This window comes from Procambarus clarkii, chromosome 31 (assembly GCF_040958095.1).
Source record: "Procambarus clarkii isolate CNS0578487 chromosome 31, FALCON_Pclarkii_2.0, whole genome shotgun sequence".
Classification (NCBI taxonomy): domain Eukaryota; kingdom Metazoa; phylum Arthropoda; class Malacostraca; order Decapoda; family Cambaridae; genus Procambarus; species Procambarus clarkii.
This window is the reverse complement of record NC_091180.1, coordinates 21,486,773-21,505,932: the sequence shown is the minus strand read 5'-3', so window position 1 is coordinate 21,505,932 and position 19,160 is coordinate 21,486,773. Positions and strand designations below refer to the sequence as shown.

The 19,160-nt window shown below is 41.3% G+C and overlaps 1 protein-coding gene and 1 pseudogene across 3 annotated transcripts; both read right to left on the bottom strand.

Annotated features, from left to right (window-relative positions):
• Positions 1 to 1,120: 1,120 nt before the first annotated feature.
• On the bottom strand, positions 1,121 to 11,591 carry LOC138370315 (UDP-glycosyltransferase UGT5-like). 3 transcript variants are annotated; one of them, XM_069334487.1, is made up of 8 exons: positions 11,464 to 11,591; positions 9,803 to 9,976; positions 9,259 to 9,513; positions 5,649 to 5,882; positions 5,254 to 5,418; positions 3,878 to 4,100; positions 2,762 to 2,981; positions 1,121 to 2,004 (listed from the first exon to the last, which is right to left on the bottom strand). In XM_069334487.1, the coding sequence occupies exons 2-8, from the start codon at positions 9,974 to 9,976 to the stop codon at positions 1,722 to 1,724; spliced, it is 1,554 nt and encodes a 517-aa protein (XP_069190588.1). In that variant the 5' UTR covers positions 11,464 to 11,591; the 3' UTR covers positions 1,121 to 1,721. The 3 variants fall into 3 exon arrangements, with proteins under 3 accessions (XP_069190588.1, XP_069190587.1, XP_069190589.1); XM_069334486.1 differs by having other exon boundaries at positions 11,366 to 11,587; XM_069334488.1 differs by lacking the exons at positions 9,803 to 9,976; positions 11,464 to 11,591 and having other exon boundaries at positions 9,171 to 9,310.
• A 1,869-nt stretch (positions 11,592 to 13,460) lies between these two features.
• Positions 13,461 to 19,160, bottom strand: part of LOC138370316 (UDP-glycosyltransferase UGT5-like) — a 12,322-nt pseudogene continuing 6,622 nt past the window's right edge.

Below are 19,160 nucleotides of genomic sequence, written 5' to 3'. Positions count from 1 at the left end.
CACCAAATATTTTAGGACGGCTCCCCTAGGGGCGTCGTCACGTATGCCTTGACAATCATAACAAAACAACATTCTGTAGAGGTGCAGAGGTGTAGAGGTGTAGAGGTGCAGAGGTGTAGAGGTGTAGAGGTGCAGAGGTGTAGAGGTGGCTCCTTCCATACGAGCTGGTATAATTCGATAGACACCCAGATTACGTGTCAACAAGCGAGCAACAACCACAACAGCACCTCTACAACCACAGGAACACCAGTATCCGTCTTATCAAGTATTTTGTGTATATTTGGTCATTTATAACATAAATAGGTTAGGCGGTTATACTGTGGGTATAATGTGGGATTAAAATCCCTAACACGTACGTACTCTACATTATACATCCCTCTTATTAGAAGTCATACCTGTACCTTAATATGTCAATGTGCTATTACTAATGTTAAACATCCCAAACAGGTAATTGTCAGGGAAGTTACTGAAGCAAACAGTTGGCCCCCAATGTAACAGTGATTTACCCTGTTGTACACCAACCTTGCAGGCCTCCAGATAGTCGCCGTTACGTGGCACTCTGAGGCACAGGGCCACACCCTAATCTGATGCTACAATTACCTTGTAGTTGCTACAATGCTACAATTAGTTGTGGCCTTAGCAGGCCACAACTACAGTATCAGATAAGGCCCTTTTGTGTTTAATACTGTAGATAGAGTGGTATATATAATTAACTTTAAGTATAACAGCAGATTAGACCACCATATGTGGTATGATTTATAATTTATATATTAAAGACTAGGTAAACAATTTGTGGTTTATGAAGGATCCATTTCAGAGTGGTTTAAGCTACAAATTGTCCCCCCCCCCAACTGGGTGTGATAAGTTCTAGCAGCAGAATCAGAATACAGTCCAGTAACTAAGAACTAAGAACAATAATTCAATATTGAAGTTTAACTAAGAAATAATCAAATAATAATAATATAATATTCAAGTAACAAAATGAAAATTAAAGTAAATATTTAATATTAAACAAAATAAAAACTGCTAGGATTTTCCCACATAAGTTATGTCAATTCCCTAACCCCTTGGACTGACTACATTTCTCCTGAACCACAACAATAGTTTGGGAAAGTAAACATTATATAATTTTATTCATTTATTAAACAGGTCATTTTTCACACACCATTAGCTAGTCAAAACATATAACAGTACCATTTCGTTCTCAGTTTTACACCATAGGAGGTCTTTTTAGTGTAAAAAAAATACTTCAACCATCCAATATCTATATTGGGAAAAGGCAAAACATAACATGGATATTGTATTTAGTTTTTAAAAAGGACTGAATAAGAGGGAATCATGTTCCATAAAAATACTTTACATCATCCAATATCTATGAGCAGTAAGAGGGATACGAGAGAGAGAGAGAGAGAGAAACAAAATATATAAATAGAGAGAGAAAGGCACGGACATATATATAGACTCTGGTAACGGTACCCATTCAAGCTTTTTATCAAATATTCTGCTTGAAGTACTGAGCGCCAAATTGTTATTATCTTTAGCGAAAAATGATTTTTACAAATATATTGTGTGTCCTTTATATTCGTGACTTCTCCATCAAAAAGTTAGAAATATTTGAGTTATGCCACGAAAACGATCCAAACATTTAGTATATAATATTCAACTTTACTGATTATCCTCGATCCTACAGTAATGAAAGATTCCAATAGATTAAAACATTCCTATTCCTTCTTCATTTTGTTAATGCCACTACCAAGTGCTTTAGCAGCGATGACCCGGAAGATGCGACGTAGGATGAAGACGAGAAGGAAGAGAGCCAGGTGGAGGAGGAGGAGGACGTCGAGCATGAGGAACTCCACCCAGGAGAGCTGTGCCGCCGGGGACCTCAGCTGGGGCGCCCCACGGTGGCGGATGACGTACTCCGTCCAGAACACCGCCCGGTCCCTGGGCGACGTCGGCTGGTCCCTCATCCCCGTTGACATCCTCATAACGTTTTCTTTATACCTGACCACGAAAGAAGTGAAAAAGAACTAATAAATAATATCAGTGTGACTATTTACATGCACACGTGTACAACGAAGAACAAAAAAAATCCAAAAAGCTCTAGTATCCAGCTTTTAGTCTGGAGGGATATGCGGAACATACAGGTTTGATTGGGAAAACAATGGAATAGCCAACACCATTGGCAGACTTAGACCCATCTTTGGCCACAGCAATGAGTGTGACAAAGGAAAAATGTTCAAGGAAAAGGCATTTTAAATCATTATGAGGAGTATAAGACCTCACCAATAAGTCAGGATCTAGCAAAATTTCTTGAGCATTAGAGTCAGAGGGACCCACAGTGGCTAAAGAATAACGAAGAAGTGCAGTCGACACGAAAACAATTGGTAGTGGGGTTGAAACGCCGGCTGGTGGCGCTCAGGATCACCAATAGGCTTAGATTGTAAGGGAAGGGGGGGGGTGGAGGAAGAGGGGACTCTTGCTGATGTCAGAGTTGAAGGCTTCGAAACGGTTGTGAACCCGAGGAGGGTGAGGTAGGGCAGCACACAAGAGCTCCCTCACTATGTCCAGGAATCACTCATTGAGGTTCCTTGACATAGTGAGCTGACAAGAAAAAAACACTTTAAACCACGGAAGTAATAACAGAATATTGAAGTACTTTATGCATTTGGACTAAAAAGTTAATATATATACCAAGATCCCTTAGTGTTCCCTTTTTTTGTTTCCAGCAAATAAAACAGATCACCAAACAATGACTAACTTCGGGTTGTTAATAATATCGGTGAGGGAGTCGACGACCAAGTCCACAGTGAGCTCCTCCCACAGAAGAAAGTGTCCCAGTTCATTCTTCTTCACAACCATAGCGTTCCTGGGCTGGTCGGAGAAGATGGGGAGGGCGAGGAGAGGCGTGGCGTGGTAGATGGCCTCCTGCAGGCTGAGGAGGCCACAGTGGGTGATGAACACCTTCACGTTGTCGTGACCTGCGGTACACAGGGTGGGTTACAGTACACAGAGTGGGTTATGGTACACAGAGTGGGTTATGGTACACAAGGTGTGGGATGGTCCACATGGTAGGATACAGCTGGGCCCCTGGCCTCTTCTAGCACATTTACATTGAAATATATAAAAAGAATAACCAAAAATATTTTGTACTAGCTGTACCCGGCCATACGTTGCTGTGGCTCAGCATGAGCAACAGCAACCCTCCCCCTGTCTCCCAGTCCTACCCATTATTCCCTCCCACGTCCCCTCGTCCTCCCCACCATTGACCCTTCTCCTGTCCCATGAATTTATGTTAATTGGCAGTCAGTGAACTGTACATCATCATGATTCACGGAGTCGCCTACATTAGGCTCACTTTCAACACACAGCTTATGTAGCAGAATACGACTTCGACAGGATTGTAAGTGCTTGTCAACACGCAATCTCAGTCTCAATCTAAATCTATCTCTATCTATCTCTATCTTTCAGTCCCCGACCGTCCAAGAGGTTGGGCACCATTCCTTCCCCAAGTCCCATCCCAAATCCTTATTCTGACCCCTTCCAATTGATATATAGTCGTAATGGCTGGGCGCGTTCCGCTGATAGTTCCCTTCCCTTCACTCTGGCAGTAATTCCTTAATAATATCCACAATGCCACTAAGGGTATCGCTGACTTGTGTTATTTTATCCTGTGGGCCTCCTGCGCTATTATACTCATCGCTTATTCTTGTGCTGCATTAACTTACACTAAGGTTAATATTTCTGCCTAAGTTTGCGTGGCAGTACAGAAAATATAAGTGGCTGACATTCAAGTAAAAGAGAAAACAAATACACTTTAGTTAAAGTAAAATTTGAAGTACTGTAATTCACATGGGATGACATAGTTAATACTCACCAAGAATATCCTGCTGGGAGAGCCACTTGCTGATCATCACGTTCTCAGGGAGGTCCTCCAGCTCCCCCTCGAATTTCCAGAGGACGCGCTGTGGCAGCCTGCGGAAGGCCTCGACTAACACCTTACGGTATTGCACTGGCAAATGGGTTCCGATTACCAAGGAGCCCAAGTTGAAGTAGATGACGCCGGCAGTTCCTGCTCCTAGTATCCAAGATTCCACCTCCTGTCAGGCAACAGTTTATGATCAGCCCATCTGTCGACGGCAGTGCTATGTTTTTCAGAGTAGTGCTTCTGATAAGGCTTTCACTTACTGAACCAAATAGCAATTATTGCCTTTTTAAAGTTCGATTTAACTTGCATTAGATCGTACAAGGAAATATAAACCTGACCTGAAACAATTCTATTTTTAAACCATTATTTACCCAGGTTTTAATATATCAACATTTATCTAATTTTATTCAATGATTCATGTTCTGTTTTGTGTTGTGTTATTTAGTGGTCTATTAATACACCCACTTGTTATAATTTTTCTTTCAGGTTTATATTTCAATTTATATCTGCAACAGTTCATGATATGAAGTCATGACTAGAGAGCATCCTACATGCCTTATTTTAAAACATTTATACATTGAATTTTTACTTAAACTCACGATTTCCTGATTTTTTTCGCATTCGGATCTTTCAGCATAATTCAAATTTTAGCCACTAACTGTATTATAATTTACAAGGCTCGGATCAAAACGTTTGTCAACATTACATGCATTTTCCCCATTTTTGGCCATTTTAGGTCTATTCAAATCATCCTGTAAAAATTTTGAATCTCTGCCGGAATTAATTTCTTACCCATTTACAGTGTCATCAGTAAATTGTCTTATCTTACTGCTCAGTCTTGTAACTAAGTCATTTAAGTAAACGGCAAGCAGCATTGGTCTAAGGACATAATCTGTATCACTTCACTTGCAATATTTTCCCATTCGGAAATGACCCCATTGTGCTGAACCATTATTTCTGTTAATTAAACCATGGTATTATCCAATTTAAGATATCTCCTTAAATTCACAGTAAGAAGTCTTTCATGCGGTACAATAACACAGGCATTGCTAAAGCTTAGATTTGATGTTATAATCTTTCCCATTGTTGAATGTTTTATACATGCTGAAAGAGTATGAAAGTAAATTTGCTAAACATGACCAGACCTTAGGAAAGTCAAGCTGTGTATCTATATAAATTTTGCTTTTCAAGTGCAACTGGAACAGGTCAAGGACGTGTTGTAGCTGACCTACAGCATGTGAACAGAACAACTCACCTGGGGCAGAGGTCTGGCGGGTCGACAGTGCATGCCGCCCACCTCCACCTGTGAGGGCAGGACAACTCACCTGGGGCAGAGGTCTGGCGGGTCGACAGTGCATGCCGCCCACCTCCACCTGTGAAGGCAGGAGGGGCAGTGGTATACCAATACTAAAGTGGGTGTTCATCAGCGCCAGACTCATGTTCCTCTCCAGGTCCAACAGCGGCGGCAGCTCCGGGAACTGCGCAGAGATCTGAGGAAATAGGAACCAGGCCTTAATTGCAAGTAGATCAGATACTTCCACAAAAAGTGGAGAACGTCAAATATAAACACTCCAGTAAACCCTCCAATACTTTCTCTGCACTACTTAAGGTGTTGTCCATTAACCCATAATCAATAGCATCTTAAAAAAAATATAATTTAGATCATTCCTCAGTTTTTGTATAGTTCACACTGCAGTACTTACAGATGAATTAAACTTACCTCCTTCTGCACCCTGGGTATGTTAACCCAAAGCCGCCAGTAAATCGCAATTCCAATATGAGTAATGGTGTTGCGGAGGCGATGCCAGAAGGAGTAAGGGCTGGGATAATCAGTCATGTGGTTGGGAACGTAGCCTGGGTGGAAGACGTTGCCCAGTACGGCACTTTGCCGGTAGTCAAACCCTGGAGTGGTGAGCGTAATGAAGGGAGCCTCGTGCACGAACGGGTACATCATCTGCAGACATAGTAAGCTTATGGCATACCTTTACCTGGATACATAGCTGCGATATTATGAACCTGCATCAATTAAAAACATCGTCCACAGTAAATTTGTGGCTTAAACTGACCCGAAGCTCCAGGTAAAAGAGTCTAACATAACGATGTGGAAAAATCCAATACAGAATGACATATAAATGTTGTTGTTCTAGATTCTAGTAGCACGGGTTATTTTGAGCCCGTAGTGGACTTGTGTTATGACCCCATGTCGCCTGGGTGGAACAAGTCTACCCCAGCGAGAGTTATTCTGCCTTCTAGACCTGATTGAGAGGTCAGAGGAAAGATGTATATATTAAATAATTGAGTAAACATCAGTGAGTACTCTCAGGATACTAGGAGAGGATAGGTGTTGGTAATAAGTGACATGAAATATGTCAATACTTCGGAGACGAAGTGATGCTAGCCAGAGGTCGTGACTTCACTAGAGTCGCAACTGTCATCAGAGGTGGTTGTACTTCGTACCCTGTGTTAGTGGTGGAGTGAAGACTACTTGTCTGCAAGTGTGAGAAGGCTGTTGGGGACATAGTACACCATGTCTCTGTGATTTTGGTAAATTAGAGGAGACCTGCAAGTGAGTGTTGGTCGCACATTGGTGAAACTCTAGTTGTTGTGCCTTCATGAGGAAGGAAGTAAGCAGGCATTTCTGTTGTGGAGCCTGCCAGGCGACGTTGTGAACTCAAGTCGTAGACTGCAGGAAGCCTTGTGAGGCAGTGCTGAAGTATTTTTGTGGGTGGCTTATGTGAGCGCCATGTTTGAGCTCCAGTGAATGAGCGTCCTCACGACAGAGATTTCCGTGGTTTGTTTTGGAAGGAATTTGTGGAGAAATCTTAAGGTTAGAGAAGAAGTTAATGGAGGAACTTCGAGGCTGGAGAAGAAGTGTATGCTGAACTCTGTGGTAGAGCAGAACTCCATAGTGAAGAGTTGATTTCAAGCAGTGTAAAGGAGATACACGTGTCTGTGGAATCAATGGTGAAGCGTCACTGATGGCGGTTTAGGACTTCGTTATGCAGCAGATTGGGAGAACTGCAGAAGTGCCTTTCCTGATATTTTGGAGGACCTCGAGATATGTATTGGTGGTGAGCCTCTAGCAGAACAGAGGGTTCATGGTGGACAAACATGATTGTATAAGGGGCGTATTTGAATGCTTATTGGCATGTAAGACGCAGTGTAAGGGAGAGATTGAGTTCTTCATTTGTTGGTGATACTTATGTAGATGTTTCTAGTGTTTCAGCCCCAAGCTGAGTTTCGTATACTTTTAGGGCTAAGGGTATAGTATTGTTATGATAGGATTTCAGCCCCATTTAGTGAGGAAGTAGTAAGTGGTAAGCCAAGAGTTGAGCAGCCACTTGACATGGACAGTTGGTGAAGCCAGGATATGATATTGGAATGCTACCGGGTTGTAGCAATTTAGAGTGTTGTATGATAATGTTCTATTTTATATGTCATGTATTATGTAGGTTTTCTTTGTATATTAAATATATTTGTTAGCTGGCTTTTGCTCTTATCCTGGTGAAGTTTTCCAGAAAGCGGGAGAGAGAGAGAAGGTCACAGCTGCGGACAGGGTTGCAGAAGATACTAATTCACGAAAAGGGGATTTAGATCATTCCAAATAAGGAGAGAGTGGGGGAGTCACGGCGGCTCGAGTAGGGTGTGTGTGCACAAGACAACAAAGGCCAGTGTTGGAGCCGCATCCCTAAATATGTGATGCTGAACCCCTCTCCAAGATCAAGAGGCGAACAGGGTGATCTAGGTAAATTACAAGCACTCCAGTGTCCATTGCTGGTTGACCAACGGTATCTGGAGTGTGGCTGCCGAGGTCAGTTGTTTGTTCCATCAAAGAGTGGTTGGGGACGCTATCCGCCTGTATGCAAATAACGGTCCGGTGCAATAACCAGAGCTCTCTTTTGGAGGTTTAAGTCCCAAAATCCCCAACCTCTCAGGGCAAAACTCCTGGCACAGGAGCCGGGTTGTATCCTGTATATAAATGGATACATAAATGAAATATCATATATCTTAATGTAGTACACCACACGGACAAAGGACGACGTGTGGCCAGTTGGGCTATAAATAGTCAACCCATATGGTCTCTTGAAAACTATATTTAGTTTTCTACAAGGCAGCTACAGGCATGCACCCACTACAATCTGTTGAATCAGCAAAGTGACGTCAACTCATTGACATCACATCTCCTTTACTAAGGAATATATAACCTTATCAGAATAATAATCTCATCTTAAAGTCACTATTAGCTTGATCATATAAATAAACTCTTAACGCAAAATAATCGTCTAGATTAGATAAAAAAATAATCTGAATCAGGCGACATGGCTGCTCTCTGAGGCTGAAGCTGTCTGATGCACGCCGCCAGCTGCTCACTGGTGTACCATCTACTCACTGGTGTACCATCTACTCACTGGTGTACCATCTACTCCAGTAGTCCAGTCTGGGCCCAATGTAGCGAGGGCTACATTGAAAGTTACACTGTGCTGGAACAGAGCCCAGTCTTCCAGCACAGTCCGACTCAGGGGCCTGGTCGCCCACCCCATGAGCCTGGGTAAGAGAGGTCGTGTCGTCATCCATGCAGCAGTCGTTCTAAAAGTCTGGGGCCTGGATGTCTTCAAGAAAGTGGATGTCTTCAAGAAAAGATGGATAGATTTCTTCAAGAACTGGTGAACCAACTGGGCTGTAGTGGATATGTGGGCCTGTGGCCCGCTCTAAGCAACAGCCTATTGGACCAAGCTCTCACAAGTCAAGCTTGGCCCTGGGCCATGCTTGGGAGTAGAAGAACTCCCAGAACCCCATCCAGGTACAGAGAAGCTTGGCTCAAAGACAGCCTGGACATCAGACCTTAACTGAGCCCCCTTTTTCTGTTTATTTTACATTTTTCAGTGCATGTAAATTTAATCTAATTTTATTCTAATTTATTAAGGGTTATCCACAAATGATACATATACACCGACAAGTTAAGATCATGCTTTAACAGGTTTTCTCCAGCAGCACTTAATTACTTGCCCAAGAAGCAGCTGGAATTTTCTTAGGGTAATTGGAACGTTGTAAATGTTAATATAATATCACTCAAAGAAATAGGAAAGCTGTATGCTGGAAACCTAGAGAAGGAAGGTTTGGCCAATACTCCAATAACAGCTCTGGACATATCCAGGACTATGATGAAAATCGCAGTTTTTATATAGTAAAAATTTTACTATATAAAAACTGCGATCACAAACAGAACACAATTAATACTCACAAAGATACAGAAGAATAACGTTTTCTTTAATATCATCTCGAATGAATGGCTCTCTTCCTTACTCACAAGATAAATGAGAAGCTCTCACCTCATTCAACGCATGATCTACTATAAAAAGATCAAACGACTTCCTCCTCTCATAAAGCTCCTTGACCAGAGTGTCTTTGTACAAATCTCTAGCAATTGCTGGCAGCATGTCCGCAAGCATCTGAAAGCATCCTGTCAGGCTGTTCATGTAATCAAACATGTTTACTTTGTCTTCTTTAAAGTGTGAAACACCGTGAGTGACTTCATGGATGTTGGGGTGATTGGACGATTTCGGATGGTTGGTCAACATCACAATCTAGAAAGAGGATGTTGTGCTGGATGTTATGGTAAGGCGTAAGTTAATTGGCCAAGGCTGTGACAACAGTTCGGACTAAATTCAATTGTTGGAATAATGAAACTGGATGTCATTGTCATTTATTGTATGACTAACACATATTTTCACCATCAACTATTATTATACATTAGAGGTCGATCCTCTATTTACTGTTGCTTCAACAATCAAAAAAAGTATAATTAAAAGATCATAACTATTGTTGATGAAATTTCTTATTTTTATGCTTCAATAAAATTGAATAAGGTCTTACCTCGTGTCCACGGTCGGCCAGAGCCTCAGCGAGAGGCATGAAGACGTTCCTGTGGCTCCTGGAGGAGACGGGGAGGAGCATGAGGATCTTGTAGGCTCTCTCAGGGGGCGCCAACTCCCCCGCGGCGACCCCCGCCACAGCCGCCACCAACACACACAACGGCGCCAACTTCATCTGTAGAGTTGAAATATGACAGTTATTGAATATAATATGAAATATATAAAAAAAACTATGCCGTTAGCAGCAATATACACATTTGAGTAGAGATTGATAAATATTGATAGCACACTTGATAGCTAGTTCATGGCCCAGTAAATAATATATTTTGTTTAATAAAGAAGAAAAGGACCTAGCTATTTGTTCTGCACCCTTCCCCACTACAAGAGAGCTACAACTAAACAACCATTAATAGAGTTGGCGGGAGGCAGAGTGGGTAGAAGGCAGAGTTGGTGGGAGGCAGGGTTGTGGAGATGCAGAGTTAGGGAGAAGTAGGGTTGGGGGTAATGAAATTAGTGTGAGTTGATCAGCGAAGTTGCAAAATCTGTGGTGAGAGTGATGGACACCGCCTTGATCACTATCTACGTGAATGTGAACACCTGAGAGACATTAGAAATATGTGTAGAATAATAAACCCCACATTGTTTGAGTTAGGAAAACACTATTTGTCAAATATTGATACTGTTCTTAAAAGATTTCCCCATTTTGCACCCGCAAGATAACGTAAGCTTTTAAGGGTTGATAGATGTTAATCTTCTTGTTTGAGGAGCTGTTCACTTGAGACAGTTAAGCAAGTCCCAGCTGTGTCTGGGTACAAGTGACAGGATGAACAACCCAGCGGGTTTTCTTCCTATTGGGGAGTGTTGTACATGCTGCTATGGCGGTGTGTCCACTCACAAGATGAGTGGCGCTGCCCAATAAACTCGCCCCTCGGGGCAAAATTTAAATTTAAAATTTGATACAGGATCAGGGAGTAGACATGGCTTGTGGGGGGAGCAAACAGAGATGAGGTGAGAAAGGATTGTGAAAAGAATGAAGTTGGGACAGAGTGAAGGGGTGATGGACAGAGGGGCAGACAGAGTGAAGGGGGACAAAGCGAGGGGACAGTGCGAGGTGGGGGAAGGGGTTCTGAAGTTAGCCCTAAGTGTCTGGTTTCCAGCATTGGACAGACTGACAGATAAGCTGATATTTTATCTGATAGATAGATAGATAAATAAATAAGCTCACAGAAACACTTACCCGATGAAGCAACAAATGCCAAGACATTGTTGCAGTTTAAAATCCAGCTGGAAAAAGTCATCAAGAACAATGGTGGACCTCTGATATAACGCCGGCTTCCTGTCCCCGTCGAGGCAATTAGAAAGGTGGTGGCCCTCAAGTAAATATGTGAACAGGATAAGAGCTGGTATATCAGTAGAGAATAAGAGCTGGGATCTCATTAGAGAATAATAGCTGGGATACGAGGAGGGAGTGAATGAACAGTGCCCAACCACTCAGAGCAGCGAGGCTCTAACGCCAACCCTGCAAGAAGCGAGGCGGTCACACTCTACGACTTGGTTTACTCACCTCCTGAATGTGCTGAATAACTGAAGACCGGCTTGTCACTGGCTGTGAAGTTATGTGGGTGTCCAACACCCAGGCTGTATTCACCTAGTTGTATTTACCTAGTTGTGCTTGCGGGGGTTGAGCTCTGGTCTTTCGGCCCGCCTCTCAACTGTCGCGGGCTGTGAGGATATGTGGGTGACCTACACACATGCGTCAAGCACCAACCACACTACAGTACTGACAACTGCCTATCTCTGGCTCGCTTGCTCTCGTCAACAGATGCCAAACATTATTTTGGCAATAAAATTTACTACAATTGTTCACAAAACAAACACTATTTTACGACTATATATATTATGCATTTACTAAAAGAAGTGAAATTCTTCATTTATTCCCGTTAACACCTGCCAAACAACAACAGAGACGATAGTTGTCTGTTAAACTCACACATGTTATGGTAACGGAGCCACGAGTCTTGGCCCGCTCGTAGTAGCGACCTTGGCCAGAGGTCAACAACCACATGTAGGCTTGACTTGTCCCGGCGGCCACCAACACCCACAGACACACTTGTCAATATATTCATACTGTGTATTTTAAACCTGTGTTTTTTCAGATTTAGAGTATTATTGTTATATCATAATAGAAGGGGTACGATAATGTGCCCTGTTAGAATATCTATCTATCTATCTATCTATCTATCTATCTATCTATCTATCTATCTATCTATCTATCTATCTATCTATCTATCTATCTATCTATCTCTCTCTCTCTCTCTCTCTCTCTCTCTCTCTCTCTCTCTCTCTCTCTCTCTCTCTCTCTCTCTCTCTCTCTCTCTCTCTCTCTCTCTCTCTCTCTCTCTCTCTCTCTCTCTCTACTCTCTCTCTCTCTCTCTCTCTCTCTCTCTCTCTCTCGCGCGCCTGTCATCCGGGGTCTCCGAAACTGCAGAGACTGCACGGGGTCTCCGAAAATTTATAATAAGTATCACTAAAACCTCTACAGGAATCCTACCATATGATTGATACTTGAAGTCATAAAATTTGCATTGTTGTTTGTCTATAATTGCTAATATTTCTCAAAGCATATAACTTTGGCCTACCCCGACCAGCCTATATCCATACCGTATCCCAGACCATTCCCCCCTGCAAAGTTGGGTGAGGCTATCCCCAAGCATCTGAAATTGAACAGACATTCCCTCTTACAGATATAAAGTATTGCGAACATGGGCAGAGTTTATGGTAGAGGTTTAGGCTTTGATGCAGTACTGAGGTGGATTAATGAACATTGGCTTTTGTTTATGGGGGATAGGCTGCTCTCTTGTGCTGCTCTCTTGTTTTATTTGCCACCACAGATCTCATCAAACCTGATCAATGCCTATATTTTATATTAAAAAAGTGTAAGCAAGGGATATCTCTTGCTGGATACTGGGACTTATTATGGAATTACTGTCACAAGGATATGGATTGTTGATAAGTATTTTTAATTCTGTTGAAATAAAATCTGTTATGTGAGCTGGGTTCAGAGTAATTTTTTCCAGCATTACCCCAGAATCTGTTTATGTAAAATACTGAGGCTGTGCAAATTTACTTAATTTCATGGTAAAATTAGTTTGTTATTTATCTAAATTTCAGTTGCTATTAATACTGATGATAATATTGTAGTCAATTCTACTATTGAGGTCAATACTGCTGCTGTAATCATTACTACTGTAGTCATTACTACAATTGTTATTACTACTACTGTTGTCATTACTACTGCACTGTTACAGTAGTACAGTAGTGCACTTTGTTATACCAATATATATCACAACTCAAATTGTAAGCTAAAATGTTTTCAGTCTGTCTAAAAACGTAGGTTTGCTTTGCGCTGTTCAGCCCAGCCTGAATTGTAAGGATTTGTTTAAGGTGCAACGATTATTGCCCTTTAATCAAATCTAATCCAACTGCGTCTCATACCGATATTTCTTTCCTCGGAACGGTTTTGTTTAAGCGACCCGACACGGCATTATCTGGTAGCTGATCGCCCCCACAACACACACAATGTGTAGAAACATATATACTACTTTGGGATAATTGGCCCAGACCGCAGCGTTTACGTGACAGCTATGAATGAAAGAGCATTCTATAATCAATAATTTAATTTCACAATTTAACGGTGGGTAGTTGCTGTAGATGACTGCTGGGGTGTGGTGGTGCAGGAGGAGCACCCTCACATATACACATATAATATTACACATATAATTTAAATTGTATTTGCACTAGGAAGATGCATCTTCCATCATTGTATTACTTTAATTATAACTTTAAAATGGAAGAATAATGAGTAATTCTTCTAATTATCCTGTGTAGATAAATCCCTGTGACATATACGCCACATATGCAGGGAAGTTTGGAAGTGAATTATTCAAACTAATTCTTCTTATTACATAATTATTACACATAGCTTAAATACTAATCAGTAAATAAATATTAATCTTAAAATTATTAATAATCATATCCTAGAAGACTAAGTAATCAAGTGTTAATAAATGCGTTGTGGAAGAGAGAGAAGCCATCTTGCCCAGAGACCAAGCTGACATAGCGGCTGGTCATCATGAGTTATCATCTCCTCGCGAGTGATCATCGTGTCTTACTGCATAAACTGATCCGTCGACTCCTGGGAAGTAGCATTTTCTGGCTCCTAGTACTTAGTGGTCATTAGATTGCTATATAGTTGTTCCGGATATGTTATAGACGATCTAAAAAAATAGTAAGAGTTCAGCATAAATTTCTATAAAATGCTTGCTTTAAATTTGCCACATTTTATTATATTGTGATTATATTATATCTTGTTGACAGGCATAAGTGTGCTCCTGATAAGAAGATACGACACTCTAGCAGTGGCACCACAGCGAGACACCTTCACCCACGTGTCCACCATTAACAAATGGAATGCATTAAGCAGTGAAGGGGTGGAGGCTGACTCCATACACACTTTCAAATGTAGATTTAATAGAGCCCGGTAGGCTCAAGAATCTGAATACCAGGTGATTGACGATTGAGAGGCGGGACCAAAGCGCTAAACCTCAACCCCCTCAAGCACAACTAAATGAGTACAACTAGGTGAGTACATTGTCCCAGTGGACGCCTGAGCCATAATAAATTTGTCACTGGAACAGCTAAGCTGTCAACCTTTTATTTACTCCAGGATAGAGCAAGATCAATTTAATCAATTGTATTAACAAATAAATATTATCAATAAAATCATATTGAATAAATATTAACTTGCTCAAGCGTAACGTAAGACCCTGATATACTTTGGACACTAAAAGTATTCAAGCAACCCGCTACCTTTATTTAAATTGGCATTAGGCAGCAGCGATGGTCATCCAGAAGGTGCTGGCTATGCAAACTAAAATTATAATTCCTGGTTCATAATATTTGTTGCCTTCATTACCAAGGTATTAATTAAAGATCACTTAAAGGACTCGACCAACGCAGTCCTATTCCTTCTTTATCTTGGCGCTGTCTTTACCGAAGATTTTAGCAGCCACAACCCTGAAGATCCGCCGTAAGACGAAGACGAGAAGGAAGAGAGCCAGGTGGAGGAGGAGCAGGACGTCGAGCATGAGGAACTCCACCCAGGAGAGCTGTGCCGCCGGGGACCTCAGCTGGGGCGCCCCACGGTGGCGGATGACGTACTCCGTCCAGAACACCGCCCGGTCCTTGGGTGACGTCGGCTGGTCCCTCATCCCCGCTGACATCCTCATCATGTTTTCCTTATACCTGACCACCAAAGAATGGAAATTATCACTGTCTAATTATATTTTTGTTTTTTTTTTAACCTGTCCTTCAGGTTAAAAAAATCTCTTATCTCACATGAAGTAAGGAGATAGATTAAAACAATTTGTTTGATTATAATTAATATTATTATTGTGCATTGTTATGACCCCGATAGCCTCATGGCCTATATCATGTCTAGGATGAGATTTATTCCAGATCCAAGCATACTGTTGACTGACTGAAACTGGAGCATAGCATAGTTTGTAGTGTAAATCCAAGTTGTATGTAAGACGAGAGACTTGGTTTGAGGCATTTTGTCAGTCACAGAGCAACTTTCAGATGGACAGGAAACATGACGAGACTTTCTTTTTAATATATATATATATATATATATATATATATATAATATATATATATATATATATATATAATATATATATAATATATATAATATATATATATATATATATATATATATATATATATGCAACAATGATCACAAAAACACTGATCCAAGTATGCAGAATAACCACATATGAAAAATAGAAAATGCTTAACGCGTTTTCGGCTAATTCGCCTTCATCAGAGCAAAGTAGAATATTCTACTTTGCTCTGATGAAGGCGAATTAGCCGAAAACGCGTTAAGCATTTTCTATTTTTCATATGTGGTTATTCTGCATATATATATATATATATATATATATATATATATATATATATAATATAAGAAAATTGTTCCTTGAAACTCAGCCACAGCACGGCCTATAAAAACTAAACGATAAAAGCCCGAATAACTGGCTAAGAAAGTCCGTAACACTACACACGACCTTCATCTCTGTAATCTTCTTCACTATAAAAGACCTTCGTCACTGAAACATCAACACTACACGCGACCTTCATCACTGTAACCATGAACAGTACAGCCGACTTTCCTCACTGTAACCATGAACAGTGCACGTGGTGACATTCATCACTGTAACCATCCACACTACAAAAGAAAACTATGATCATAATAACTACTCAAAGTTTGGTCGTAGGGATCTATATTTTACAGAGTGAATTATTATTTTCCAATAATCTATACAACAATATCCTTCATCACCTTCCTTCTCCTTCACCATCTTTCCTCTTCTTCACCACCTTCCCTACTCTTCATCACCATCTCCTAATCTTCATTTCTTTCCCTTGATCTCTGTGACTGTCTTCACTTAACACTGTCTTCATCAATCCATAAACTTCATAAGACATACTGACAATTAATCATCTTGGGGAAAAATAATGTGTATGGTAAACATTTTATAAGGATGGACTCTGCTATTTATCGAAATTGCAAATTGATATATTTTTAATTGCATTCTAAGTGGGAGGGAGAATGTGGGTCGACTGCGACCCCCCAACAACTATTCCCAAACAACAAGTAGTCACCTTGCTAAGTTTGCTGAGACTAGCGCAGAGCGTCTGGCTTCCAGCCTCAAACACACAAACAGACATTCTTTTCAATAGATATACATTAGATTGTATTAGTGTTTTCATAAACATTTTCTTATAAATTTGACTGAAAACATATTTGGAGTTATTATATTGCATTTATAGTCGGCAATGGCCTTGTTATTATAGTACTTAAGATATTTTTGCCAGTCTCAGTAAACGTTACTGAATCTTCTAACATTATATTTGCTTAAAGGAAATTATGGAACAAACAATGACTAACTTGGTATTATTAATAATATCGGTGAGAGCATCGACGACCAAGTCCACAGTGAGCTCCTCCCACTGCAGGTAGTGTCCCCAGTTCAGAATGCTTCACAAACATGGCGTTCTTGGGCTGTTCTGCGAAGATGGGGGAGGCGAGGATGGGCATGGCGTGGTAAATGGCCTCCTGCAGGTGAGGAGGCCGCAGTGCGTGATTGAACACCTTCACGTTGTCCGTTACCTAAGGTATGAAGAGAATTAGAGACAGAGAGCTACAAAAACTTCCTTCATTGCCGTAACTTTTTTTTAAGTATACAAGCTCTCAGCTTGTATATATAAGCTGAGAGCTCAGATATTTATTACAAGGTCTTACGTGGATTTTCTTGTTTAGATAGGAAACAAAATGAAACAAGGGCATTATATGGAAATACTAGTTGACGCCTATTAGCATGCAGCAAGAATTTACTGAAAAAATAATTAAAAATTTACTTGCATTACAAAGTAATGTTTCCTGGGAACAGTGCTATTATAGCACAATGATTTTTACAAACCAAACAAAATTTCAACTGAGATTTAACAGAGCAGAAGTAGTTGTAACACATTGGACATAATCTTACTGACGTGAATATACGGATCATAAATATTGATACACCGCCTAAGTAAGACTGAAACGAGAAACGAGTAACAATTAGTGAGCCAGCCAGAAGCTTACAGCCTACAGAAGAACACCCATGCCAAAAAAAAAGAATAATATCGAAGTTGGCACAACGGATGATACTCACCAAGAATATCCTGCTGGGGGAGCCACTTGCTGGTCATCACGTTGTCAGGGAGGTCCTCCAGCTCCCCCTCGTATTTCCAGAGGACGCGCTGCGGCAGCCTGCGGAAGGCCTCAATGAGGACGTTTTGGTGCTCGACTGGTATATGGATACTTTGTGCGACGGAGCCCAGACTGAAGTAGATGACGCCGGCAGCTCCCGCACCAGAGATCCACGACTCCAGCTCCTGTGAGGCAGCAATTTGTTACCTACTAAATTTCAAACAGCTCGACTGTTTTATGTTGTAATATATTTAAATCCTGACCATAAATAAACTCGGCAATGATTTTCTCTATTTTAAAGTACCACTTGACAGACATTAGGAGACAGAAAAACAGGCCTGCACAAGGGTGGTGTGCACTTGACCTGGGTAAAGGGGACAGGATAACTGGACTGCAGAGTTCAGGAAAGAAGGAAACTAACAGTGCATGCCGTCCACCTCCACCTGAGGGCAGGACAACTCACCTGGGGCAGAGGGCTGGCGGGTCGACAGTGCATGCCGCCCACCTCCACCTGTGAGGGCTGGACAACTCACCTGGGGCAGAGGGCCGGCAGGTCGACAGTGCATGCCGCCCACCACCACCTGTGAGGGCAGGACAACTCACCTGGGGCAGAGGTCTGGCGGGTCGACAGTGCATGCCGCCCACCTCCACCTGTGAAGGCAGGAGGGGCAGTGGTATACCAATACTAAAGTGGGTGTTCATCAGCGCCAGACTCATGTTCCTCTCCAGGTCCAACAGCGGCGGAAGATCCGGGAACTGCGCAGAGATCTGAGGAATATCATAAGTCCTTTACTGCACGCTGGTCAAGCTCTCTCTTTAGGAGTAGAGATTTTCTAATAAAAACTTTCTTCAACACTTGGCAATAAAATGTTCAAGTTCAATGTTAGATTATAAGTAAAGTCGGCTTCAGATTTTAATAGGTGATATTATGCACTCAACTATTATTCCTGTGTTACACTTTGTTACGACCCTCGGTCCAGGGTTGCCTGTACACATGGACCCAGGATCATATGGCACTGGTTTACATATAGATGATGTAGGGGCTCTTTACTTATGTATGTATTTTACTGTCATAGGCCCTGAATGTAGGGAGATTATATGATGGAGAATTGTAATTTAAATTATTGAGTTTTTAGATAGGCTTGATAAACATATATTGATGGATGTACAGCAGGATTGCTAATTGTCTGTAGCTTTATACATGGGATTGGTTACTCAAGTTGTAAATGGTGGGCGATTACGTCCTTGCTAGGTAAGAGTATTTTGATGCTCCTAACTTTTTAGCTACACTGTGATGATACTTGTTGTAGTGAATTGTAAAACTAGGTTGTTATATTTATACTTAGAATTGAATGGTGGCAATTAAATATTGTATTAGAGAGTAAATAAATGGTTACTGTATGATCACCTGATTTCGGCTTCTTGCGTTCGCGACCTTGGGCCTAGCTAGGCGTCCCCAGCTCCTCAATTTCTTAACTTTTATAACTAAGTTAAGTACCACTACCACGTGTCACCCTTCTATTCTAAGTAACACCACTACACCACA